This window comes from Diplotaxodon limnothrissa, linkage group LG5 (assembly GCF_057381915.1).
Source record: "Diplotaxodon limnothrissa isolate DT_005_m linkage group LG5, D_limnothrissa_male_GT1.1, whole genome shotgun sequence".
NCBI classification, from domain to species: Eukaryota; Metazoa; Chordata; class Actinopteri; order Cichliformes; family Cichlidae; genus Diplotaxodon; species Diplotaxodon limnothrissa.
In genome coordinates this window covers 22,257,961-22,276,919 of record NC_140600.1, presented here as the reverse complement: position 1 = coordinate 22,276,919, position 18,959 = coordinate 22,257,961, and the positions used below count along the sequence as shown (strand labels likewise).

At 38.6% G+C, this 18,959-nt stretch overlaps 1 protein-coding gene across 1 annotated transcript; it reads right to left on the bottom strand.

Annotated features, from left to right (window-relative positions):
* Nucleotides 1–2,738: 2,738 nt before the first annotated feature.
* LOC146632293 (inter-alpha-trypsin inhibitor heavy chain H3-like) lies at nucleotides 2,739–18,765 on the bottom strand. Its single transcript, XM_085353270.1, has 20 exons — nucleotides 18,556–18,765; nucleotides 18,034–18,194; nucleotides 17,800–17,904; nucleotides 15,707–15,869; nucleotides 15,502–15,612; nucleotides 14,285–14,413; nucleotides 14,057–14,173; nucleotides 13,794–13,962; nucleotides 13,590–13,700; nucleotides 13,254–13,435; nucleotides 12,971–13,150; nucleotides 12,758–12,879; nucleotides 11,592–11,836; nucleotides 11,051–11,107; nucleotides 10,880–10,921; nucleotides 10,286–10,396; nucleotides 10,029–10,206; nucleotides 3,351–3,499; nucleotides 3,067–3,151; nucleotides 2,739–2,975 (listed from the first exon to the last, which is right to left on the bottom strand). Exons 1-20 carry the CDS (start codon nucleotides 18,625–18,627, stop codon nucleotides 2,861–2,863), a joined length of 2,604 nt encoding a protein of 867 aa, XP_085209396.1. The 5' UTR covers nucleotides 18,628–18,765; the 3' UTR covers nucleotides 2,739–2,860.
* Nucleotides 18,766–18,959: the final 194 nt, after the last annotated feature.

Sequence of the window (18,959 nt, the reverse complement as noted above, 5' to 3'; positions counted from 1 at the left end):
CTATGGCCATTTATGTATTTTGACCCTGTTTGGCAGTGTGGAAGCCAAAGCCAGCTGCAGCCCAATGAGAGTGAACTGCACCACAGTTCTCCCCATGATGCCTCCTAGCAGAGCACAAACACAGATGAAACTGTATTTTGAAGTCAAACAAGGACAAGATTATTGTGTACATAATTTTTTTTAATGGGCAAACTTTCTCTCCCTCTTCTTTCACCTCCCACCCACGCAAGATACTCCCCCAAAGCAGTTATTTACCAGAAATCCAGCAGTTTCGGTAAACTTTATTGTTGACACTGAGGGTCAAACCAGTGTACATCACAAGGACTTTGTTGCCACAAAGTCCTTGTGATGTGCACAGTTTTTTGTTGTTGTTTATCATCCTACAGGTGTGTAGGCCAAAGGCAGAAACCCATAATGAGTTCTGCCCAGGCGACAGTGGGAGAGAGAGAACGAAGGAGAGAGAACAAGAGAGAAAGCAAAACAACAACAAAGCCCATTTGCTGCTGAATATTCCTCAGGCTGGTCTGCCGGGCCGTGACAAGTATTCTGTCGAACATGATAAAGCCCAAATAGCAAAGAGAAATTAAAATGCATGCCACGAAAGAGTTCGGGTCTTAGGACATTAATTAACACAATATCTGAATTAATATGATCTGGTACACCCAGTGTCCTCCTTTAGACTCACCCCTGTTCCCTTCAGCAGACTAAGTTAACAGTTCATCTGAATATTTTAATACAACTTCTGGAGGCTTACTGAAGCTTTTTTGCTGTGTAAAAAAAACCAAAAAACAGCATTGGATGGAGTTCGCTTTCCATCATGTTGGAGTTTGTGGATCGGGTCCTTTGATGAAGAACTCCCAGCTTTAATGTGAATTTACATCAAAAAGTAAAAACCCATATTACAGGTGATATAGTCAAAACTTTCAAAGAGATAGTTGTAATTATAAGCCCAGTTAATAGTTTTACAACATTATATTGACTTTGACTGATGTATCATTTTATTCGAGTAAAAATGCATTACATGTACTTTTAGCACAAAATTAATAAAACCTAACAAACAACAATATTTTTCTGCAATTTTAAACCTCATTGTTTTAACTATTTACCGATACACTGTAAATAAAACACTGATTTACAGCAGTGTTTGACAATATTGATAGGTCATTTTACTGTTTTTATTCAGGTAAAGTCTGTCAAATCTGTTGTGTAATGTATCCTGTGGCTATAGAAATGGCTTTTAACGTTTGAAAAAAGTAACACTGATAATCTCAAAGATGATCATGCGTTGCATTATATGAAATGTAGGCATCTGTATTTCTTTCACATTTTAGAAATATATCATAAACTGAAGTTTGAAATACATGTCTTTATGTGTTTGACCCTGAAATCCTTTTAAAAATCCCTAAAGTGTATAAAGGACAAGTTTTAAAGAGTTTTGGTGAACTGACAAAAAAATCTTGTTAAACGTAAAGGTTTAACAAGATTTAAACTTTGGGAAATGAGGACACACAAACAGTATATAAATGCAACTGTTTGCTTAAGTTCACAAACTGCACTGATCAGTTTATTTAAGGGTGTTTTCTCAAGAAATATAAGTACTGTTTTGACTAAAACAGTCATACTTGTTGGACATCCTTGAATCAAGTATGCTTTAATATTTTGTATTTGCAGTATGAGGCAAACGATATGAGGCCAGCAGCTAATAAGTGTTGTAAGACGATTTCTCTGTTAATGATATTTAACCAAGATTTAAAATGATTTGAATTTGTGATTGATATGCAAACGTTCTACAGCAGAGGTGGGCAAACTACGGCCTGCAGGACACATCTGGCCTTTTGGTCTTTTTAGTCTGGCCTGCCAAAGATTGCTACAGAATTGCCCAAATCAAATAATATAATAATTATGACTACATTCATTTGACTGACATTCCACCAGGTGATGCATTAGGCAGAGTTGCAATTGGAACTGATTGATCTCCAATGTGACATTGCCTTAGGAGAAGTTCAACTTTCTTAAACTGGATGAGTTTTATACTTTATTAAGACCAACAAAATCTACAAAAATCCAGAAGCTGACACGGAGGATGCTGATGTTTTTGGCGCTACGTGTGTGTGTTTGTGAACAGTCTTTTAGTGTGATGAACACCAACAAAAGAACCCCACAGGTCCCATTTGAGTGATGAACACCTCCGATCTGTTCTGAGAATTGCCACAACAAAACTAACACCAGACTTTGATGCACTGGCAAAAAAGGTTGATCAACCACACTGTTACCACTAAAAGTAAATGTAAGTATTAACACTGAAATTCCTTTGTAAACAATGAATGGCGAACCCGACCACATTGTCATACTTTCCAGCACAGTGTAGCCCCTGAGTTTGCACAACCCTTTTCTACAGTATAACTCTCTTTCAGACAAATCACCCAGCAAAGCATATTTCATTTAACTAAAATAATCTAATTAGTTTTAACTTTCTGTTTAACAACAAAGTGTAGAATAAATGCCTATTAATCTCTTAATAGTAATCTCTTAATCTCTAACCTCTTACTCTATCTATTGTCATTTAATAGATTTGGGTCAGATTAGAAACTTCACTGAAGTAACACAGTGGATTTTTTCTGTGTAATCGTTTCATTAGAATTCACATGGTTAGATGTATTATTTTGGCACCACAATCTCCAAATCCTTATTTCTTTATTTTCTTTCTTTCTTTAATAAAATTATGTAGTCATGAGCCATTTTGCAATCTGGGATACTTTATTTGTTCATTTGAACAGGTGGAAGGACATTTTCCACAGTAAGAAAATGTTTTCTCTACTTTTAAACCAAATATTTTCTAGTAATTCAGCATAGTTCACACTTAAAGTTGTGCCACGAAAAAACCTGCCAGTGGCCTCTGCAGGGCAGAATCAGCAGACATAAGCCAGCAGTTCTTTGTGACAGGAGGGTCGACGCTGTAGTCAGTAGCGTTGTCACTACAAAAGCAAAACAAGCTCATGTCTTGGTGGAATCTTAAACAGTTTTATGTTTTGAATGAATAAACTGTAAACATTACAAAAAATTTACCTTGTAACATCTATCTCTTGGTTTTTAATCTTTAGTTTTGTGACAGGAACTTGCTGCACCACCTCATACACTGCTGGCTTTACAGCTGGAAAAAGGGAGTAAAACAATGAAACAAGAACTGACACTGAAAACCAGATACTAAAACAGACACAGCAACAAGGTACTTTTACAGAAACCACTTATGCTCAGTGCAAACTTTGTTAATATTCTTAACATGACACTGACAAATTCATTTATTTCTTAAGCAATGAACAAAGTATGTGCATGCATGTCGTTTCACTCACCTAAAAGTCCTTCGATGTCGTTGGTTGAGGGTTGCTGTCTTAAAACAGGCCAAAGGAGTCTTTGGCCATTTTTCTCATGTTGTGAGATGACCAGGAGAATGTCATCAGATGCAATGTGAATTTCAGTGTCGCGCACAATCACTGTCACACTGGAAAAATATGGACTTTATATGAATATTTTAAAGCTCTTTGAAGATTTTAAAAACCTTCACAGATCATTTCACTAGTCTTGGCTGACTACTGTCCGACTGAGGGCTGTAATAGACATTTCACAATGTCACAACTCCATGTAATCCAACAAACTTGCTTCTACCTGGAAGGTACAACAAGGCAATGATACGGTAATAGAAACTTTTCTAAGCTTGACAAAAGCTAGTGTCATTGAAAATAAGTCAAGCCACTTTTTGTGGTTCACCATGAGTGTGCAGGGCCTTTGATTCAAGCATTGGTTGTAAAAAAAAAATTCATGAAATTAATGAAAACTTTATAAATATTACAATCCCAAAATATCAGCACACACCTTTGGATTTCCTCCTACTCGATCGAAGATTGATAATCGTCACTTATGTATCTTCACTTGGGTGTTTCTGTATAGATCTGCATACATGCATGCATCCCTGACAGTGTTTTGATGATTGTCCTACAGGCCTGTCCTCCAAGCCTCTGGGAAATCTGCATGTGCATGTGCTCTAGTGCAGCTGCCAGGCATCTCGATACCTGGTGGTGTGTCAAGTTGTATCTTCTATGTGTCAGACTGGTATTACAAGCAATCAGTAGCTGTGTCCCAATACAGGGGCTGCATCCTTCGGAGGCCGCATTTGAAGGCCGATTATGTCCCAGCCAGGTGACGAAGGCTGTCCCAATTCGAGGGCTGCTCCAAATGCAGCCCACAAATGTGTCCTCCTATTCCCCCGATTTGAAGGATGGGTCAAGTGGTCAGGCCCAGCATATCCCAGGATTCATAGCACAGCGGTGGATAGTTTTTGTTTGTTTTTTTTGAAAAAAAGGGCCAACGGCTGAAGGGGGGCAGCTGAAGAGTACATATTTAAAATTAAGTATTGAATTTTATATCACTTATTTATGTGGCAATGCAAATGTTTTAATTAGAGATGGCACGATAACACTTTTTTTATGTCCGATACCGATACCGATATCATAAATTTGGATATCTGCCGATACCAATATGAATCCGATATAGTGTTTTTTAATCAACAAAACTGTTTTTTTAAATATCTTGCTGCATTTTGTATAAGTTCATACTCAAGTTTAAAACAACAACTACACTAAAGCTATTCTGTTATACCTGTATGCAAAAAAAAAATATTTCATAGTTCAGCAATACTGATCAATCTAATAAACTTAAACCTACACCATCCTCCCTATTCTGGCATTTTAAAGAGTACTTAGCGTAAATATTAAGCAACCTAACTAATAGGGTTCCAACTCCCAGCAACAACAAAAATAAATAAATAAAAAATGGGGAACCACCCCTCATGCTCCACCTCATGATGCTTAATCGACGTAATCAACCTTAATTTGATGCAGTGTGAAAAAAAATGCACAGAAATCAATTATTTTTCAAGAAATATTAAATAGATTCAGCATCTTTCTTCAACAGAATTGCAGACTGCACAGATGGTACCTTCCCAAAGGAAAAAGTACTATAGCTTACTAGGGTATATATATATATATTAGACTTAATAGTTACTATATACAGTAATGGACTTCTATTCATTTTGCATCAAATTAAAACTTTGGGTGTCAGATAATTATTTATTAAAAGCTAGACATTTTAAATGAGAATAAGAAAGAAAAGTGTGTCTTTGTGCCCCCTTTTCCCTGTTAATGCCCTATCGGCCCCCCTGGCTAAACTTTGCTAGATCCGCCCCTGCACAGTTACCAGCCGTCAGCTACATAGAAAAAGATCCTCGAGTAGAAAGTAATATTAAATAAATTCTAACAACAGCTTATCAAGCTTAAACGTGCTGCTGTTGTTTATCCGCTGGTTTCCTCTTTCTGGTGCAAAGTGGGCCAAAAACAAACAAGAGAGACCGACTCGCGACAGAAAAGCCGATCAGCTGATCATTAAGCAGTTTCATGATTGAAGTAGCAGCAAGAACAGGCAGTCGCTTGTTAAGCTTAACGCAGGAATGCTTTACATTCAGAGATGGACTTACACACTTTCTTTACTTCTCTCGGGGATAACTTTGTCGGAGATGAAATGCCGGGTTGCTAGCGAAGCTCCACATGCTATCCAGACCACCGACAGGTCCCGCATGCCACAGCCGCTCTATCACGTGATGCATACTGCTCCGACGTGCTAACGTTCTGAGGCGAGTTACGGCGTGTTGCAAGTTTTGTGAGGTGCTTTCGTGATATTTAATGGATCGGATTACATTTTTTATTTTTCTCCGATATCCGATCCAGTAATTTAGGTCAGTATCGGACTGATACCGATACGTAATATCGGATCGGTCCATCTCTAGTTTTAATAACAAAGAACATTAAAACATTACTGTTGGCCACATGGTGGCAACGTCACGTGACATTAGTGATGTTAGTGCCAACAGTTCACTTGTTAAGCTAAAAAAAAGGTGCTTTAATCATAGGAGCCAAACATGTGGCCAATGTACCGACTGGGCCGGCAGCCTTAACATGAAATTTCCCCTTGTGGGACTAATAAAGGTATCTTATCTTATTTAGTACTCCTTATATAACAAACAGAAAATACTCATTCTCTGTTGCTGTTTTTAGTAGTGTTTGCCACCTGAGACTTTCACCTTTCTGTCTGTCCTGCACTTTTCCCTTCTCTCTCTTTTTCTTTCTCTCTGATTGTTAAATAAAAGAATAAGCATAAGTTACAAGTGTGTTTGAATCCTACAGCTTATTGCACATTTGATTTCCATGTTTGAGAACTGCAAGTCGCCAGAGTGAGGACAGACTAAGGAACCCGCTGCTGCAGATCATCTGTGAGGTTTTGCACCCCTGATGACCCACCAGGACAAACTAAGCAGAGTCTGAGGAAGAGGTAAATGGTAAATGGCCTGTATTTGTATAGTTCTTTACTTAGTCCTTAAGGACCCCAAAGAGGAGGAGGAAGAGCCAGCACCAGCTGAGAGAGAGTGTTCCCTCTTTGTGAAGGACTGCTAGAAATGTTTAAAATAACCAATTGTCTGTCCTAATTATCAGTCTTATTAGGTAATGTTAAAATGAGTTTATCATTCAACTGTTTTTAGAGTCAGAAAAAGTATTCAAGGCCTTCAAGTTAAAAACTATGAAGGCAGTAAAACATGTTTATATTAGGGAATATTTAATATATTGGTCTACATTTTCATTTTTCATTTTATCACAAACAGACAGTTATCCCAGCTCATAGATTTTCTTTTTACCCATATATGTAAGCATTCAGACAAATTTAATAATGCCAACATATTTACAAAACAATATTTATCTCTCTTATATACAATACATCTATATTTACACTATAAAAGATGTACTGTGTTTGAGATGAAGATATAAAGTGATAGGAATAAATAAATGCAACTTGAATCTTTATTAAAGCTCAGTATTTGAAACACAGTTCAAGTTCAGTGCTGTATGTTTTTAATTTAATACAATAAATTTAATATTGACCATGTCATATTTACATGACCAAAATGAGATGGCACAAGTCTCATGAACAACATTAGTTGTTATTACTAATTGTTACTAATTGTTATTTATTACCTAATCTTAAAATTATTGTTTGGTATAGAAATGAAGCCCAACAATCATGTTTTTAAAGTCCTGTGGTCTCAGCCTCAGATACTTAACAAATAAAAAAAACCTCATGAAACAAGAAAAAGATGATTTTTTTTGCCTTCATTCTGTCAAACCATCCTCTATAAAACGTTTCTAGCGGCTAGAAGCATGGTTGCTGGGCAACCTGAGCAGTGCGACTAAGGCTAGACAATCCCATTTAACAGCCTCAGACTTCTGGCCTTCTCAGCCTTCGAAGGACTCGGCTTACGTAGACAGCGGAGGCTGAATCCTTCGAAAGATGCGATTCCTGAATTGGGACACAGCTAATACGTGCTTGAGACTGACTGGAACTGAACAGTGGGGACAGGATGGGACAGGTGATGGAAGGATATCATATGTTGTATGGCTAAAGAAGCTTATCCCATTTGTCTCCGCAGGCCATTTTAAGATGATGCTTCGATCAGTGGTTGTTGATCAATGGTCAGGACAATTTGCATATCAATGGCCAAGAAACTGACCTCACAGCCCATTGTTCATTCAGTGCTAGTTTCAGTCATTGTGCAAATGTACTGTTTATAAGGTTTGGGAAACTTGCAGTCAACTGAGACTGGAAAGGTCACTTGGATGAGTGACAAATTTCTGCCACTGAAAACGCTGATGATGAAAAGAATCTATTATTGCTGTATAAATTGAATTGAATTGGATGAACAGAATTAATTTTTTGGCCTTTCTGCAAGGTGTTCCTAGCTTTTCCCATCCAAAACCTTTTTTGTCCTGGTATATTTGCCTTACAATATTCCAATATTGAAGAGTTGCTGTTGCATCCAGAAATTATTTTGTTGGATTCTTTTTCTTTCATGTTACTAAAGAGTGAGACCTCTCACCACCATGTTCTTGGTTTCTCTGGGTATCTCAGCTTGAGAGCTTGTGTGTTGGATGGTTAAAGCAAATGACATAATTTGAGCCTTTTAAAAAATATAAAGTAAATATTGTGCTACGAAGCTTATACACTGCTACTGATGTGTTTGTAGTTGTGATAGAAATTAACCTTTTATTTTAATTTTATGGCAGACATGTTTAAATTAGTGAGATTTGGCCAAATCTCACAAAATACTCCGTACAAAAAAGTGTAGAATCAAAATAATAAACGGCCCAAACTGCCCTTTTAAGGTTTCATTTCCCAGCAAATGTTTTGTCATATATATAACTGACATCAGAGATGTATATACTGATTGCCTCATGTAAATCCTGGGAAAAGAACTGAATAAGGGCACACATCTGTAAACAATACTGTGAGAACATACGTTTTGACCATTACAGTGGAGCAAAAAAGTATTTAGTCAGCCACCGGTTGTGCAAGTTCCCCCACCTAAAATGATGACAGAGGTCAGTAATTTGCACCAGAGGTACACTTCAACTGTGAGAGACAGAATGTGAAAAAAAAATCCATGAATCCACATGGTAGGATTTGTAAAGAATTTATTCGTAAATCAGGGTGGAAAATAAGTATTTGGTCAATAACAAAAATACAACTCAATACTTTGTAACATAACCTTTGTTGGCAATAACAGAGGTCAAACGTTTACTATAGGTCTTTACCAGGTTTGCACACACAGTAGCTGGTATTTTGGCCCATTCCTCCATGCAGATCTTCTCGAGAGCAGTGATGTTTTGGGGCTGTCGCCGAGCAACACGGACTTTCAACTCCCGCCACAGATTTTCTATGGGGTTGAGGTCTGGAGACTGGCTAGGCCACTCCAGGACTTTCAAATGCTTCTTACGGAGCCACTCCTTTGTTGCCCGGGCGGTGTGTTTTGGATCATTGTCATGTTGGAAGACCCAGCCTCGTTTCATCTTCAAAGTTCTCACTGATGGAAGGAGGTTTTGGCTCAAAATCTCACGATACATGGCCCCATTCATTCTGTCCTTAACACGGATCAGTCGTCCTGTCCCCTTGGCAGAAAAACAGCCCCATAGCATGATGTTTCCACCCCCATGCTTCACAGTAGGTACGGTGTTCTTGGGATGCAACTCAGTATTCTTCTTCCTCCAAACACGACGAGTTAAGTTTATACCAAAAAGTTCTACTTTGGTTTCATCTGACCACATGACATTCTCCCAATCCTCTGCTGTATCATCCATGTGCTCTCTGGCAAACTTCAGACGGGCCTGGACATGCACTGGCTTCAGCAGCGGAACACGTCTGGCACTGCGGGATTTGATTCCCTGCCGTTGTAGTGTGTTACTGATGGTGACCTTTGTTACTTTGGTCCCAGCTCTCTGCAGGTCATTCACCAGGTCCCCCCGTGTGGTTCTGGGATCTTTGCTCACCGTTCTCATGATCATTTTGACCCCACGGGATGAGATCTTGCGTGGAGCCCCAGATCGTGGGAGATTATCTGTGGTCTTGTATGTCTTCCATTTTCTGATGATTGCTCCCACAGTTGATTTCTTCACACCAAGCTGCTTGCCTATTGTAGATTCACTCTTCTCAGTCTGGTGCAGGTCTACAATACTTTTCCTGGTGTCCTTCGAAAGCTCTTTGGTCTTGGCCATGGCGGAGTTTGGAGTCTGACTGTTTGAGGCTGTGGACAGGTGTCTTTTATACAGATGATGAGTTCAAACAGGTGCCATTCATACAGGTAACGAGTGGGGGACAGAAAAGCTTCTTACAGAAGACATTACAGGTCTGTGAGAGCCAGAGATTTTCCTTGTTTGAGGTGACCAAATACTTATTTTCCACCCTGATTTACGAATGAATTCTTTACAAATCCTACCATGTGAATTCATGGATTTTTTTTTCACATTCTGTCTCTCACAGTTGAAGTGTACCTCTGGTGCAAATTACTGACCTCTGTCATCATTTTAAGTGGGGGAACTTGCACAATCGGTGGCTGACTAAATACTTTTTTGCCCCACTGTATATTGCAAAATCACCTGCCAACTGTTGAGGGATCCTGTCCAGCAGCTTGATATGTCACCGTCTGTCCATCTCGTACAGTGACTCTCTGTGATTCAGCATCAACCTCAACATGCTGATGAGTTTTGAGGTGTATAAAAATTTTGCTGAAACCTCCGGTTGCAATTGAATCTAGCTCACCATTAACAGACAGGTCTAGAACAAAAGAGAAATGCTGCTGTTTAACCACTAGGGGAGAAATATGAAAATACTCACGAGAAAGACTACTACTGACCTCTGCTGGGGTGGTGAAATAGTTTAAGGATTATAGCTCCACTGAAGTCAAAGCAAAGTGGAACAGTCTGATTCCCAGTTGAGTTGAGCAAAAACCTGTGGAGAAGAGGAGCTGGAGGTATAGAGACAAAAAGTTAGACTGGAATCTGAAAATAAAGACCTGTGCAATCAACACCTACTCAACTCTTTTAATGCATTGGGCATTTTTGAATTTTTTTTTCAGAGTTTTGGAAAAGTAAACATAAAACACTTCTTTAATTTTACATACTTTGTCTATTTCACAATTCTGAAAATGAATCAATTTTTATATTAAAAAAAAAAAAGTTTCCCATGCAGTCATAGAATGTTAGAAAACTTGCCTTAAGTTAAGAAAGTGTCATGGTGATATAGATTTTTTTAAATTTTCACCTATAAATACAAGTTTTCCAATAAAAGTGTAAGAGACTTTATCATGCATAGCACTAAAGACCATTTTATCCAGAAATTGTTTTTCCCCTTTTCTTTTTTTTTTGAGGATTTTTTTTTCCAAAGTCCCCTCTTTAAAGTCTTTGATTTTCTTAGAAAAAAAAAGTATTCCATCTATGCAATACAGTACCGTCAGTTACTTCAATTGGGACATGGGTAGCCTTTAAATAACCTGCAAATAATTTAAACAGCACTAGTTACATAGCAGAAAATTTCAGATCTCTGGTTGACATTGCATGACAATAAAAAATCTTTGACTGTCTTAGAACAAAAAAAGTATTCCATGTATGCAATACAGTACCTGCATCTTCATAGAGCACGTCATCGTAGGAGCTAAACCGATAATGTAAATCAGCAGCTGTAAAAAACATTTACACACATTACATAAAGTTAATATTGCTAGAGGCAATGCAGGGGACATAATAATAAATAAGGATAACTAATTCATTTATAATTGAGTTTAATTAATGCTTTTACTAACATCCATGCCCTGACACTAAAGTTCTTAACTAAATCTTTAAATAGCTCACTCACACACACACACACACACACACACACACACACACACACACACACACACACACACACCTTTAGTGGTGTCTCCCATGGGGATTTCTAATCCTATGCGGCAGGTGTTCCTGTACACTAACCTAGCCACTTGTACCACCCAATTTAAGCTGCCTCAGCTTGCATCTTACATCCTGCTTCTGTCTGACTCACATCTATTTGACTCAGTCTATTTCATACTCCCTTTCTTTCATTCACAGAACATCTCTGTACTGTAAGCAATCGTCTCCTCAGCTGAACTGATGAATGTTGTTGTATTGGTTTGATTTGCTCACCAGAATGAACCCACCCACTAGAACCCCCACTAGCAGGAGTAAAGGGTGCTAAATTGGGTTGACCTCCTGGCGACTGCCATCTCCGTGATGTTTCACCTTCCTTTGGTTTATGAAGCACATCTGTGTTTTCTCCTGGAGGCTTTGTGACCACCATGGATGTGAGAGGGGTCACAAAACTGTACTTCAGTGACAGCTCCATAGCTTCCTTCTTCACTTTCTCTTTCTCAGGTCCAGATAATTGAAGCCTGTGTGACAAAGTGTAAAATGGTTTTGTATGTAACTTCACACATTACAGGTTTTAAGCTGAATCCATGTCCTAAAATATGTATCTAAGAGATTTTCTTCACTGAAAGTCAATTCAGCAAAGTTCATAAAAAAACACACAATCTATTGTTTGTTACAGGCAAAATACAGTCTTGCCAAATCATAGAGATCCATTACCAGACCATAGACAGCTTTGCTGTCTATATTGTCCAAATCCTTAGCTTCTGAGAAACATACTTGTATGATTAAGTGTAAAAACTCTGCCTTTAAAAAGATGTGAAAAACGTTGTTTTTGAAATTTAAGGAGATGAGTGATGATGAACAAACATAATTGTACTAATATAATTTTATGTGGGAGATGTACATGACTATTTAATAGAAAGGTAAGAAATGGAGATGTTGATGTCAAACTATTCAACACTGAAGAGAACACAGTTTATTACTGCAGGCATATTATCTGATGTCCCTTTAACAGACTTCTACTTGGAATTTTGGGACTTAATTTCAACCTGCTGCCCTGATCTAACAAACTTAAAACATATTGTCTTACTGCAGTTCACCTGTCTTTCTGACACCTTGTATATTCAAATTTCATTCTATACATTCAAGTTTCAGTCTGTATGTTTACATTTAATTCTATATATTCAGACATCCATTCAATATATCCAGACTTTTCTTATAATGTATATATAATGTGATCCTAAACAGCATTCAATGATTATATATGCTTAAAATATCAGAAAAATAAACAAAGAAAAGTATAAAATAAATACAGTTTTATATTTTTATTTTATTTTATAGTGTTTTGAAGACACTGATGTAGAGGTAGAAATTTTAAAGACATAACAGCTGATAACACATTTCAGAGTCATACAAGGAAAGATGCTGTAAGTCAAACTCACTCTTTGTCCAGAAGCTGTTTAACTGTGAGGTACGCCCAAACCCTCTGGATACGGTCATCAGACACTGTTTGAGTGGATTCCACGGTTTCATTTGGATTAGAGAATATTATTCTTCTATTACTCTGTAATAATTTAAATGCAATGTAATGTCAGTCAACAGGGAAAACGGTTTAAGAAGAGTACTCCTGATGAGTCCTGTGGATTGATTCTTACCGAAATGGCCACAACTTGAGGGGTGAAGGTTTCAATATTATTATCTGTGATCTGTCCGGTCACCACAATCTCAGAACCATTATAATACTGACTGAACTTAGTCTGGGTTAGATTGGTCGCACCCACATAGATCATTGTCACATCTGTCAGTAGAGGTGTGGCCACCTCTTCATAGAAACCCTGTTGACATACAGTGTGGAAGTGATACAAATCATGCTCTTTTTTCTTTCAATTCTCAAGGGTTTCAAATCACATAAAAGAAGAGCATGCATAATTTAAATACCTTCAGCTGTAAATCAGCATCAGAGTCTTCATAAATCCGTCGTGCCACACCGTTATTTTGCAGCGACATTTTCTCAAGGAAATTGAAATTAACATCAAAACCGAAACCGAGACAGTACAGTGGGAATTTGCCTGCAATAGCCTGTCTTACATTTGACTGGATTTTCTCCAGATTTGTCACCCCTGAAAAGAGACGAGACATACCCAGTTCAGCTCAGAAACAATGTAGTCTCATAAGTCATAATAAATCAGGACTTTTAACCACAATAAGCTCATAAAGATCTCGGTTTCATGAAATATTTGTGTACATTTGTTTACAGATGTGTTTTATTACAACCTGAGGTTGGGTCTCCATCTGTGAGAAGTATAAGGATAGATGCTGAACCTTCTCTGTTATGTGCATTCAGCATACGTGCTCCTTGCAGCACTGCTTTATTTATGTCTGTGGCTGAAATGCAACAACAACAAATGCATTTTCAGTACTGCTATTCTCCTCCCAACTGTTGATATTCCAAAATGTGTATTTACTGCAACTTCTCACATCCTCTGTCTTGAATATTGCGTGCAAAGTTTTTGGCACTTTCCAGGTTTTTGCTGTTGGCCTGAACGAGTTCTCGCTTCCAGTAAGAAATTCTGTCATCAAAAGTGATCAGACCAAAGTGATCATCTTCTGCCAGATCATTCAGAATGTGGATTAATGCGGTCCTAGTCTGGTTAAGAAAACATAATTCATGGCTACATATTGTTTTTCTTTTCATTAAAAATGTAAAATAATATCAGAAACTGACCCTTCAAATACTTTACCTGCTCAATTTTTCTGCCCCCCATTGAGCCACTTTGATCAATAACAAAGACGACATTTTTTGGTATCCGAGGAAGATCAGATGGAGCAAAATGATGAACAAAGTACCCGTCAGATTTCTAAGGCGGCGTTATGAAAAAAAACAAAAAACAAAACTTGATTGGTTATAGGATTATTCAAGAAGCTTTTTAGCCCAAGTCATACGGTTTGTGTTGCTAAACAGGGTTTACCTTGATGTGTCCCAGTCCATTATCCCTGTTAACGTCATAAACAATAACCAAATCTCCATTCATACCCTGATCTCCACAGCTGTCACACATTTTCTGTTGGTCGACTGTTGGATAGAAATACACCCACGCCTGGAAACAGAGTGAATCAGAGTTTAGGAACTTGGTAGAGAGAGATGTCAGTGATTTTATTTTCTGTTTTCCTTTTTGGGCTGATATTTGTATTGTTAAAAATCCTAAATGAAACATTGTCAGAATTACTAATTTGTCTCAAATTAACGCAACATGACTTTACATACAAAGAGTGTTGGAGAAGCCCAACCTTTAGAAGAAAATGGAATGAGAATGTATTCAAGGATCAAAACATTAAACCAGATGTCATTAACAGGTGGACCATGGTCCAGGTTTTGAAAAAGCATTGGATGTGAGTTTAGCCATCCCATTACTACTCAGCCAATCAACTCTGTGGATTCCAGGTGATAAACACTGGTCTCTACAGTGCCAATAGTTGAGATGTAGTAAGTTGAAAGGATAGTATAAGAAGAAAAGATACAACACATGCAGTTTTACCTGCGCTTTAGGCAATTATAAACTGCCTGAAAGAGCAGTTTGTAAGAACTGATCTTTCCACTCTCTGGATTCAAATGGTTCCTGGGACAACTTTTTCAGGTTTAAGGAAAGTAGCCTTATGTATCCTGACAATGTTTGGCTCCACACACAAAAGCAAGGCAGTTTTGTCCAAAGTGAACATAATCAAACTAATCATCAGTGTGCACCTCCACAGGTGTATGAGAATTTTAAGCAATGTTCAGTTCTATGCTGTGTGACCAATAATCATTTTGGAATTATTTTTCAAATTATTTGTCAAAAGGTTTTGCAATTGTACTGATTTCATTTGATTTGACAGTCTTAAATCGCAAACGAAATAATTTCACATTATGATAATCCGGATCTTTGCTTAAAGAAATGTTAGCTGAATACCCCTGCTTTCAACCCAATTCTTCTGTACAATGATGAGAAATGAGCTATAATTTTGGAAGAAATATCATCATTACCGTAATGGTTATTTGTGCATTTTGATCATTTTATAATCATACATTTTACACTCTGAGATTAAGCTGCGTCTTACTGCAAATTAATAATGATCTGTTAGTACCTCACACTGTCTATTAGAAAGCTGATAATTGTTTTACTGTTCTACAACAAAAAGATTTCAGTACCTGTTTATCTGCATGTGTTTTGGTGATGGCATTAGCGAGGGCGTTGGTGCTCAGGCCTCCTTTCACATCGATGAAACTGATGCCGGCTTCTTCGTGAATGTACACATCCACCTGGTAATAAATACAATAAAGTAAAATAAAAGATCTCATCATGTGTGCTGTTATCTCAGCATTTTCCACTAATAGATACCAAAAAGACAGTCACCTTGAAGTCTCTGACAGGCTGCATGGGTCGAGCATGAATTTGCAGCTCGTATTTGCCATGTGTGCGTTTCATCAGTTCCTCATATGTGAGTTCAAAAGTGACCTTTTTGTGAGCAGCCACAGTTACAGAGGTCTTAAATTCCTCCAGTGTCCTCCCTACAGAACTAAAGCAGAAACAATAATCATTTTACTAAATTGTAATTATGGCTGTAGTTTGAACTTGAAAAGGGAATAAGATTAACTCAAATTATGTTTTCCTATTCACAATTAACATTATTTTAGAAAAAGAAAGAAAGAAGAGAAACCAGAACAGAACAAGCTAATTTTGAATGACAGTTCCTTGATCATTAATATTAAATTGTCATGACCATTGATTAACAACCACTGATCAAAGTCCATGGATCAAAGACCACTGATCAATGGCCATGAGTACCATTCACAGAGAGTTGGGGAATGGCTGCAATTACACCATTGTAAGATGGCAAAAGATGTAACCTTAGCCCCCCAGGGAACTTGATCCTTGGGGTGGACCAATTTTTGGTGCAGCGTGCTTTGGGGTTTAAAAGCCACAAAGATGGGATGTTTAGAAAAAATGTGTTTTAACTATTCTGATACTCCTGACACACACGGGATCACCAACGGTTTTCACTTAGGCAGCAGTTGTCCTTCTCTCCTGGATCAGCTGGAGCTTTCTTTAGGCGCCTTCCCAGCTTTAGCAAATGTCCAGCTGGGATAGCCACATTTAATCAGGGCCTTCTTGATGTGATGCTCTTCTGCTTCCCTGGCTGCTGTATCTGTGGGGATAGTGTTTGCTCTGTGTTGTAGCATCCCGATAACACCCAGTTTGTGCTCCAGTGGATGATGAGAGTCAAACCTAGTGATTATAGTGTACACTGCTAAGTGCCATGAGGATTGCCATGATTTATACATCGGGGAAACTAAACAACTTCTGGCGAAGCGAATGGCACAAAGCAGAAGGTGAGGATGTAAAAATTCTGGACAAGGAGAAAAGCTGGTTTGAGCGAGGAGTCAAGGAGGCCATTCACGTGAAAAGGGAAAGACCATCTCTGAATTGAGGCGAGGGCCTAAGGGTACATCTTTCGCCATCTTACAATGCTGTGATTGCAGCCATTTCCCAACTCTCTGTGAATGGTACTCATGGGCCTTGATCAGTGGTTGTGGATCAATGGTCATGACAATTTGCATATTAATGATCAAGGAACTGACCTCACAGCCCATTGTTCATTCAGTGGGCTAGTTTTATTGTGCAAATGTACTGTTTATAAGATTGCGGATAAGTGACGAAATATTTCTCCCACTGAAAATGCTACGTCCAGATGAACAGAATCAACCTTTTGGGGGTATTTTGTGTCATGGTCCGGGTGTGTGCCACTGTGTCTCCCTCCGAGCCGGCATCTCCACCCCTGGGAGGGGCCTCAGTGTTCTGCTGATTGCTCACACCTGTGGGTAATTTAGCCGGGGACTTCTCAGCTAACCCTACCACACCAAGCTGCCAAACACTAATCTCTGCCGAAGAGCTCCAACCCAGACGCTGGACCACCTGACAGTCCCATGGGCTGTTCACCCGAACCACCTGCCTGCCTCCCTGCCTCTACGCCAGGAATTTCGGACCACACACCCGGACCACTCACCCCTGCACGTCACCACCGACCACCCGCGGCAAGTACGCAGTACGAAGGAAGATTCAGAACGAACAGCTTATCCATATTTCTCCTGAACCATACCTGAACGTCTGTACTCTATTTACAGTGACTCTGACCCTTTCCCTGGACCCAGTGTGACTCTCCCTCCAGCCCAATCCCTGGAACGGCTGTTTCCACTGACCAAGACCAGATTGACCCCTTTGATTCAGTTGTGGCACTTCGCACTTGTTAACCTCACTTTCCAGTTTATGAACACTTACTGAGTAAATAAACGTCGTCTCTAAAACTACTTACGTGCTGTTCGGCGTCCAGCATTTGAGTCCTTTCACTTTTGAGGCAGCCTCGGCCGTGACAATTTTGCTTCTTTTTTATCCAAAAGAGCACTCAGTGTATTTGTACAATATGTATAATTTAATCATTTAGTTAATACCTGACAAGTCCAGCACTTTCACCACGGGACACAGCTTCAGTGTACTGCTGCTGAGCTTGCTCCTTAGCTTTCACAACACCATCATAAACCTGGCCATCAATAAACCTGAAGAGGACCAAGAAAAGATCTTGTGTGAATACACACTACTGAGTATCCTGTACTTTGTTCTTTAGTGTAGAATTCTTTATTTGCAAATGTCTCTGGATGGTTACAGATCCTTTTAACTTCACACACATTCGAAATTTACTGATGAAGGCATTCTTGGGAATCCGAACATGGAATTCAATTTCCTTTGACTCGTTCATACGATTGGCCACACGGCTTGTGATGACAGTGGTGGCATAACGACTGGTCACTGTGGAGTTGAAGTGAAAGCTGTAGATGTCCCAGTCATCCTGAGCAAACACAGGGGGCACATTTCACAGAAAACCTAACTCTCTCCAGGTCTTTCCAATGTCCAAATAACATGACAGTATTACAAGTTATAAAAAAAAACACATATATATGAATAAATCACTTAATCAAATAATCAGAAAGGCCAATTTATCCTTAACCTAGCACTGACCAACACCTTTATTAAATGCCAAGCTCTAAACATTAAAATAAATTAATAGACCACTTTTTACCCTGATCTCAGACAAAGGATAAAGTAAACGTGCACACAGTCAGTATTTCTTCACTTCAAAGGATATTACATTATCTTCTATTCTGTTCCCTTGAAGTGCTCTTTTGGTCCTTTGGGTCTACTGAACTTACCTTGTTTGGCAGCGTGGAAGCCAAAGCAAAAAGGAGTCCTATGAGTGTGATTTTCACCACAGTTCTCCCCATGATGCCTCTAACCAAAATACCAGCAAAGCAGCTGATACACTCTTTTAACCTTAAACAAGGACACTGTTATTATGCACAAAGTTTTTTTAAAGGGCAAACTCACTCGCTTACACAAACATCCCCTCACACAAACATTCCCCGTAAACAGTAATTTACTGCTTACCCAGCACTTTATTAGACCTTTAATGTTTACATTGAGGGTCAAACCTGTGCACTTGAGCCAAACGAGGCCAAACTTTGATCCCACAGCTGTCTTTTTCATTTGTGATAAGCAATAGCACTCTGACAAATCAAAGTGAAAGATATATAGTAACAATCTAGCTTTTCACTAT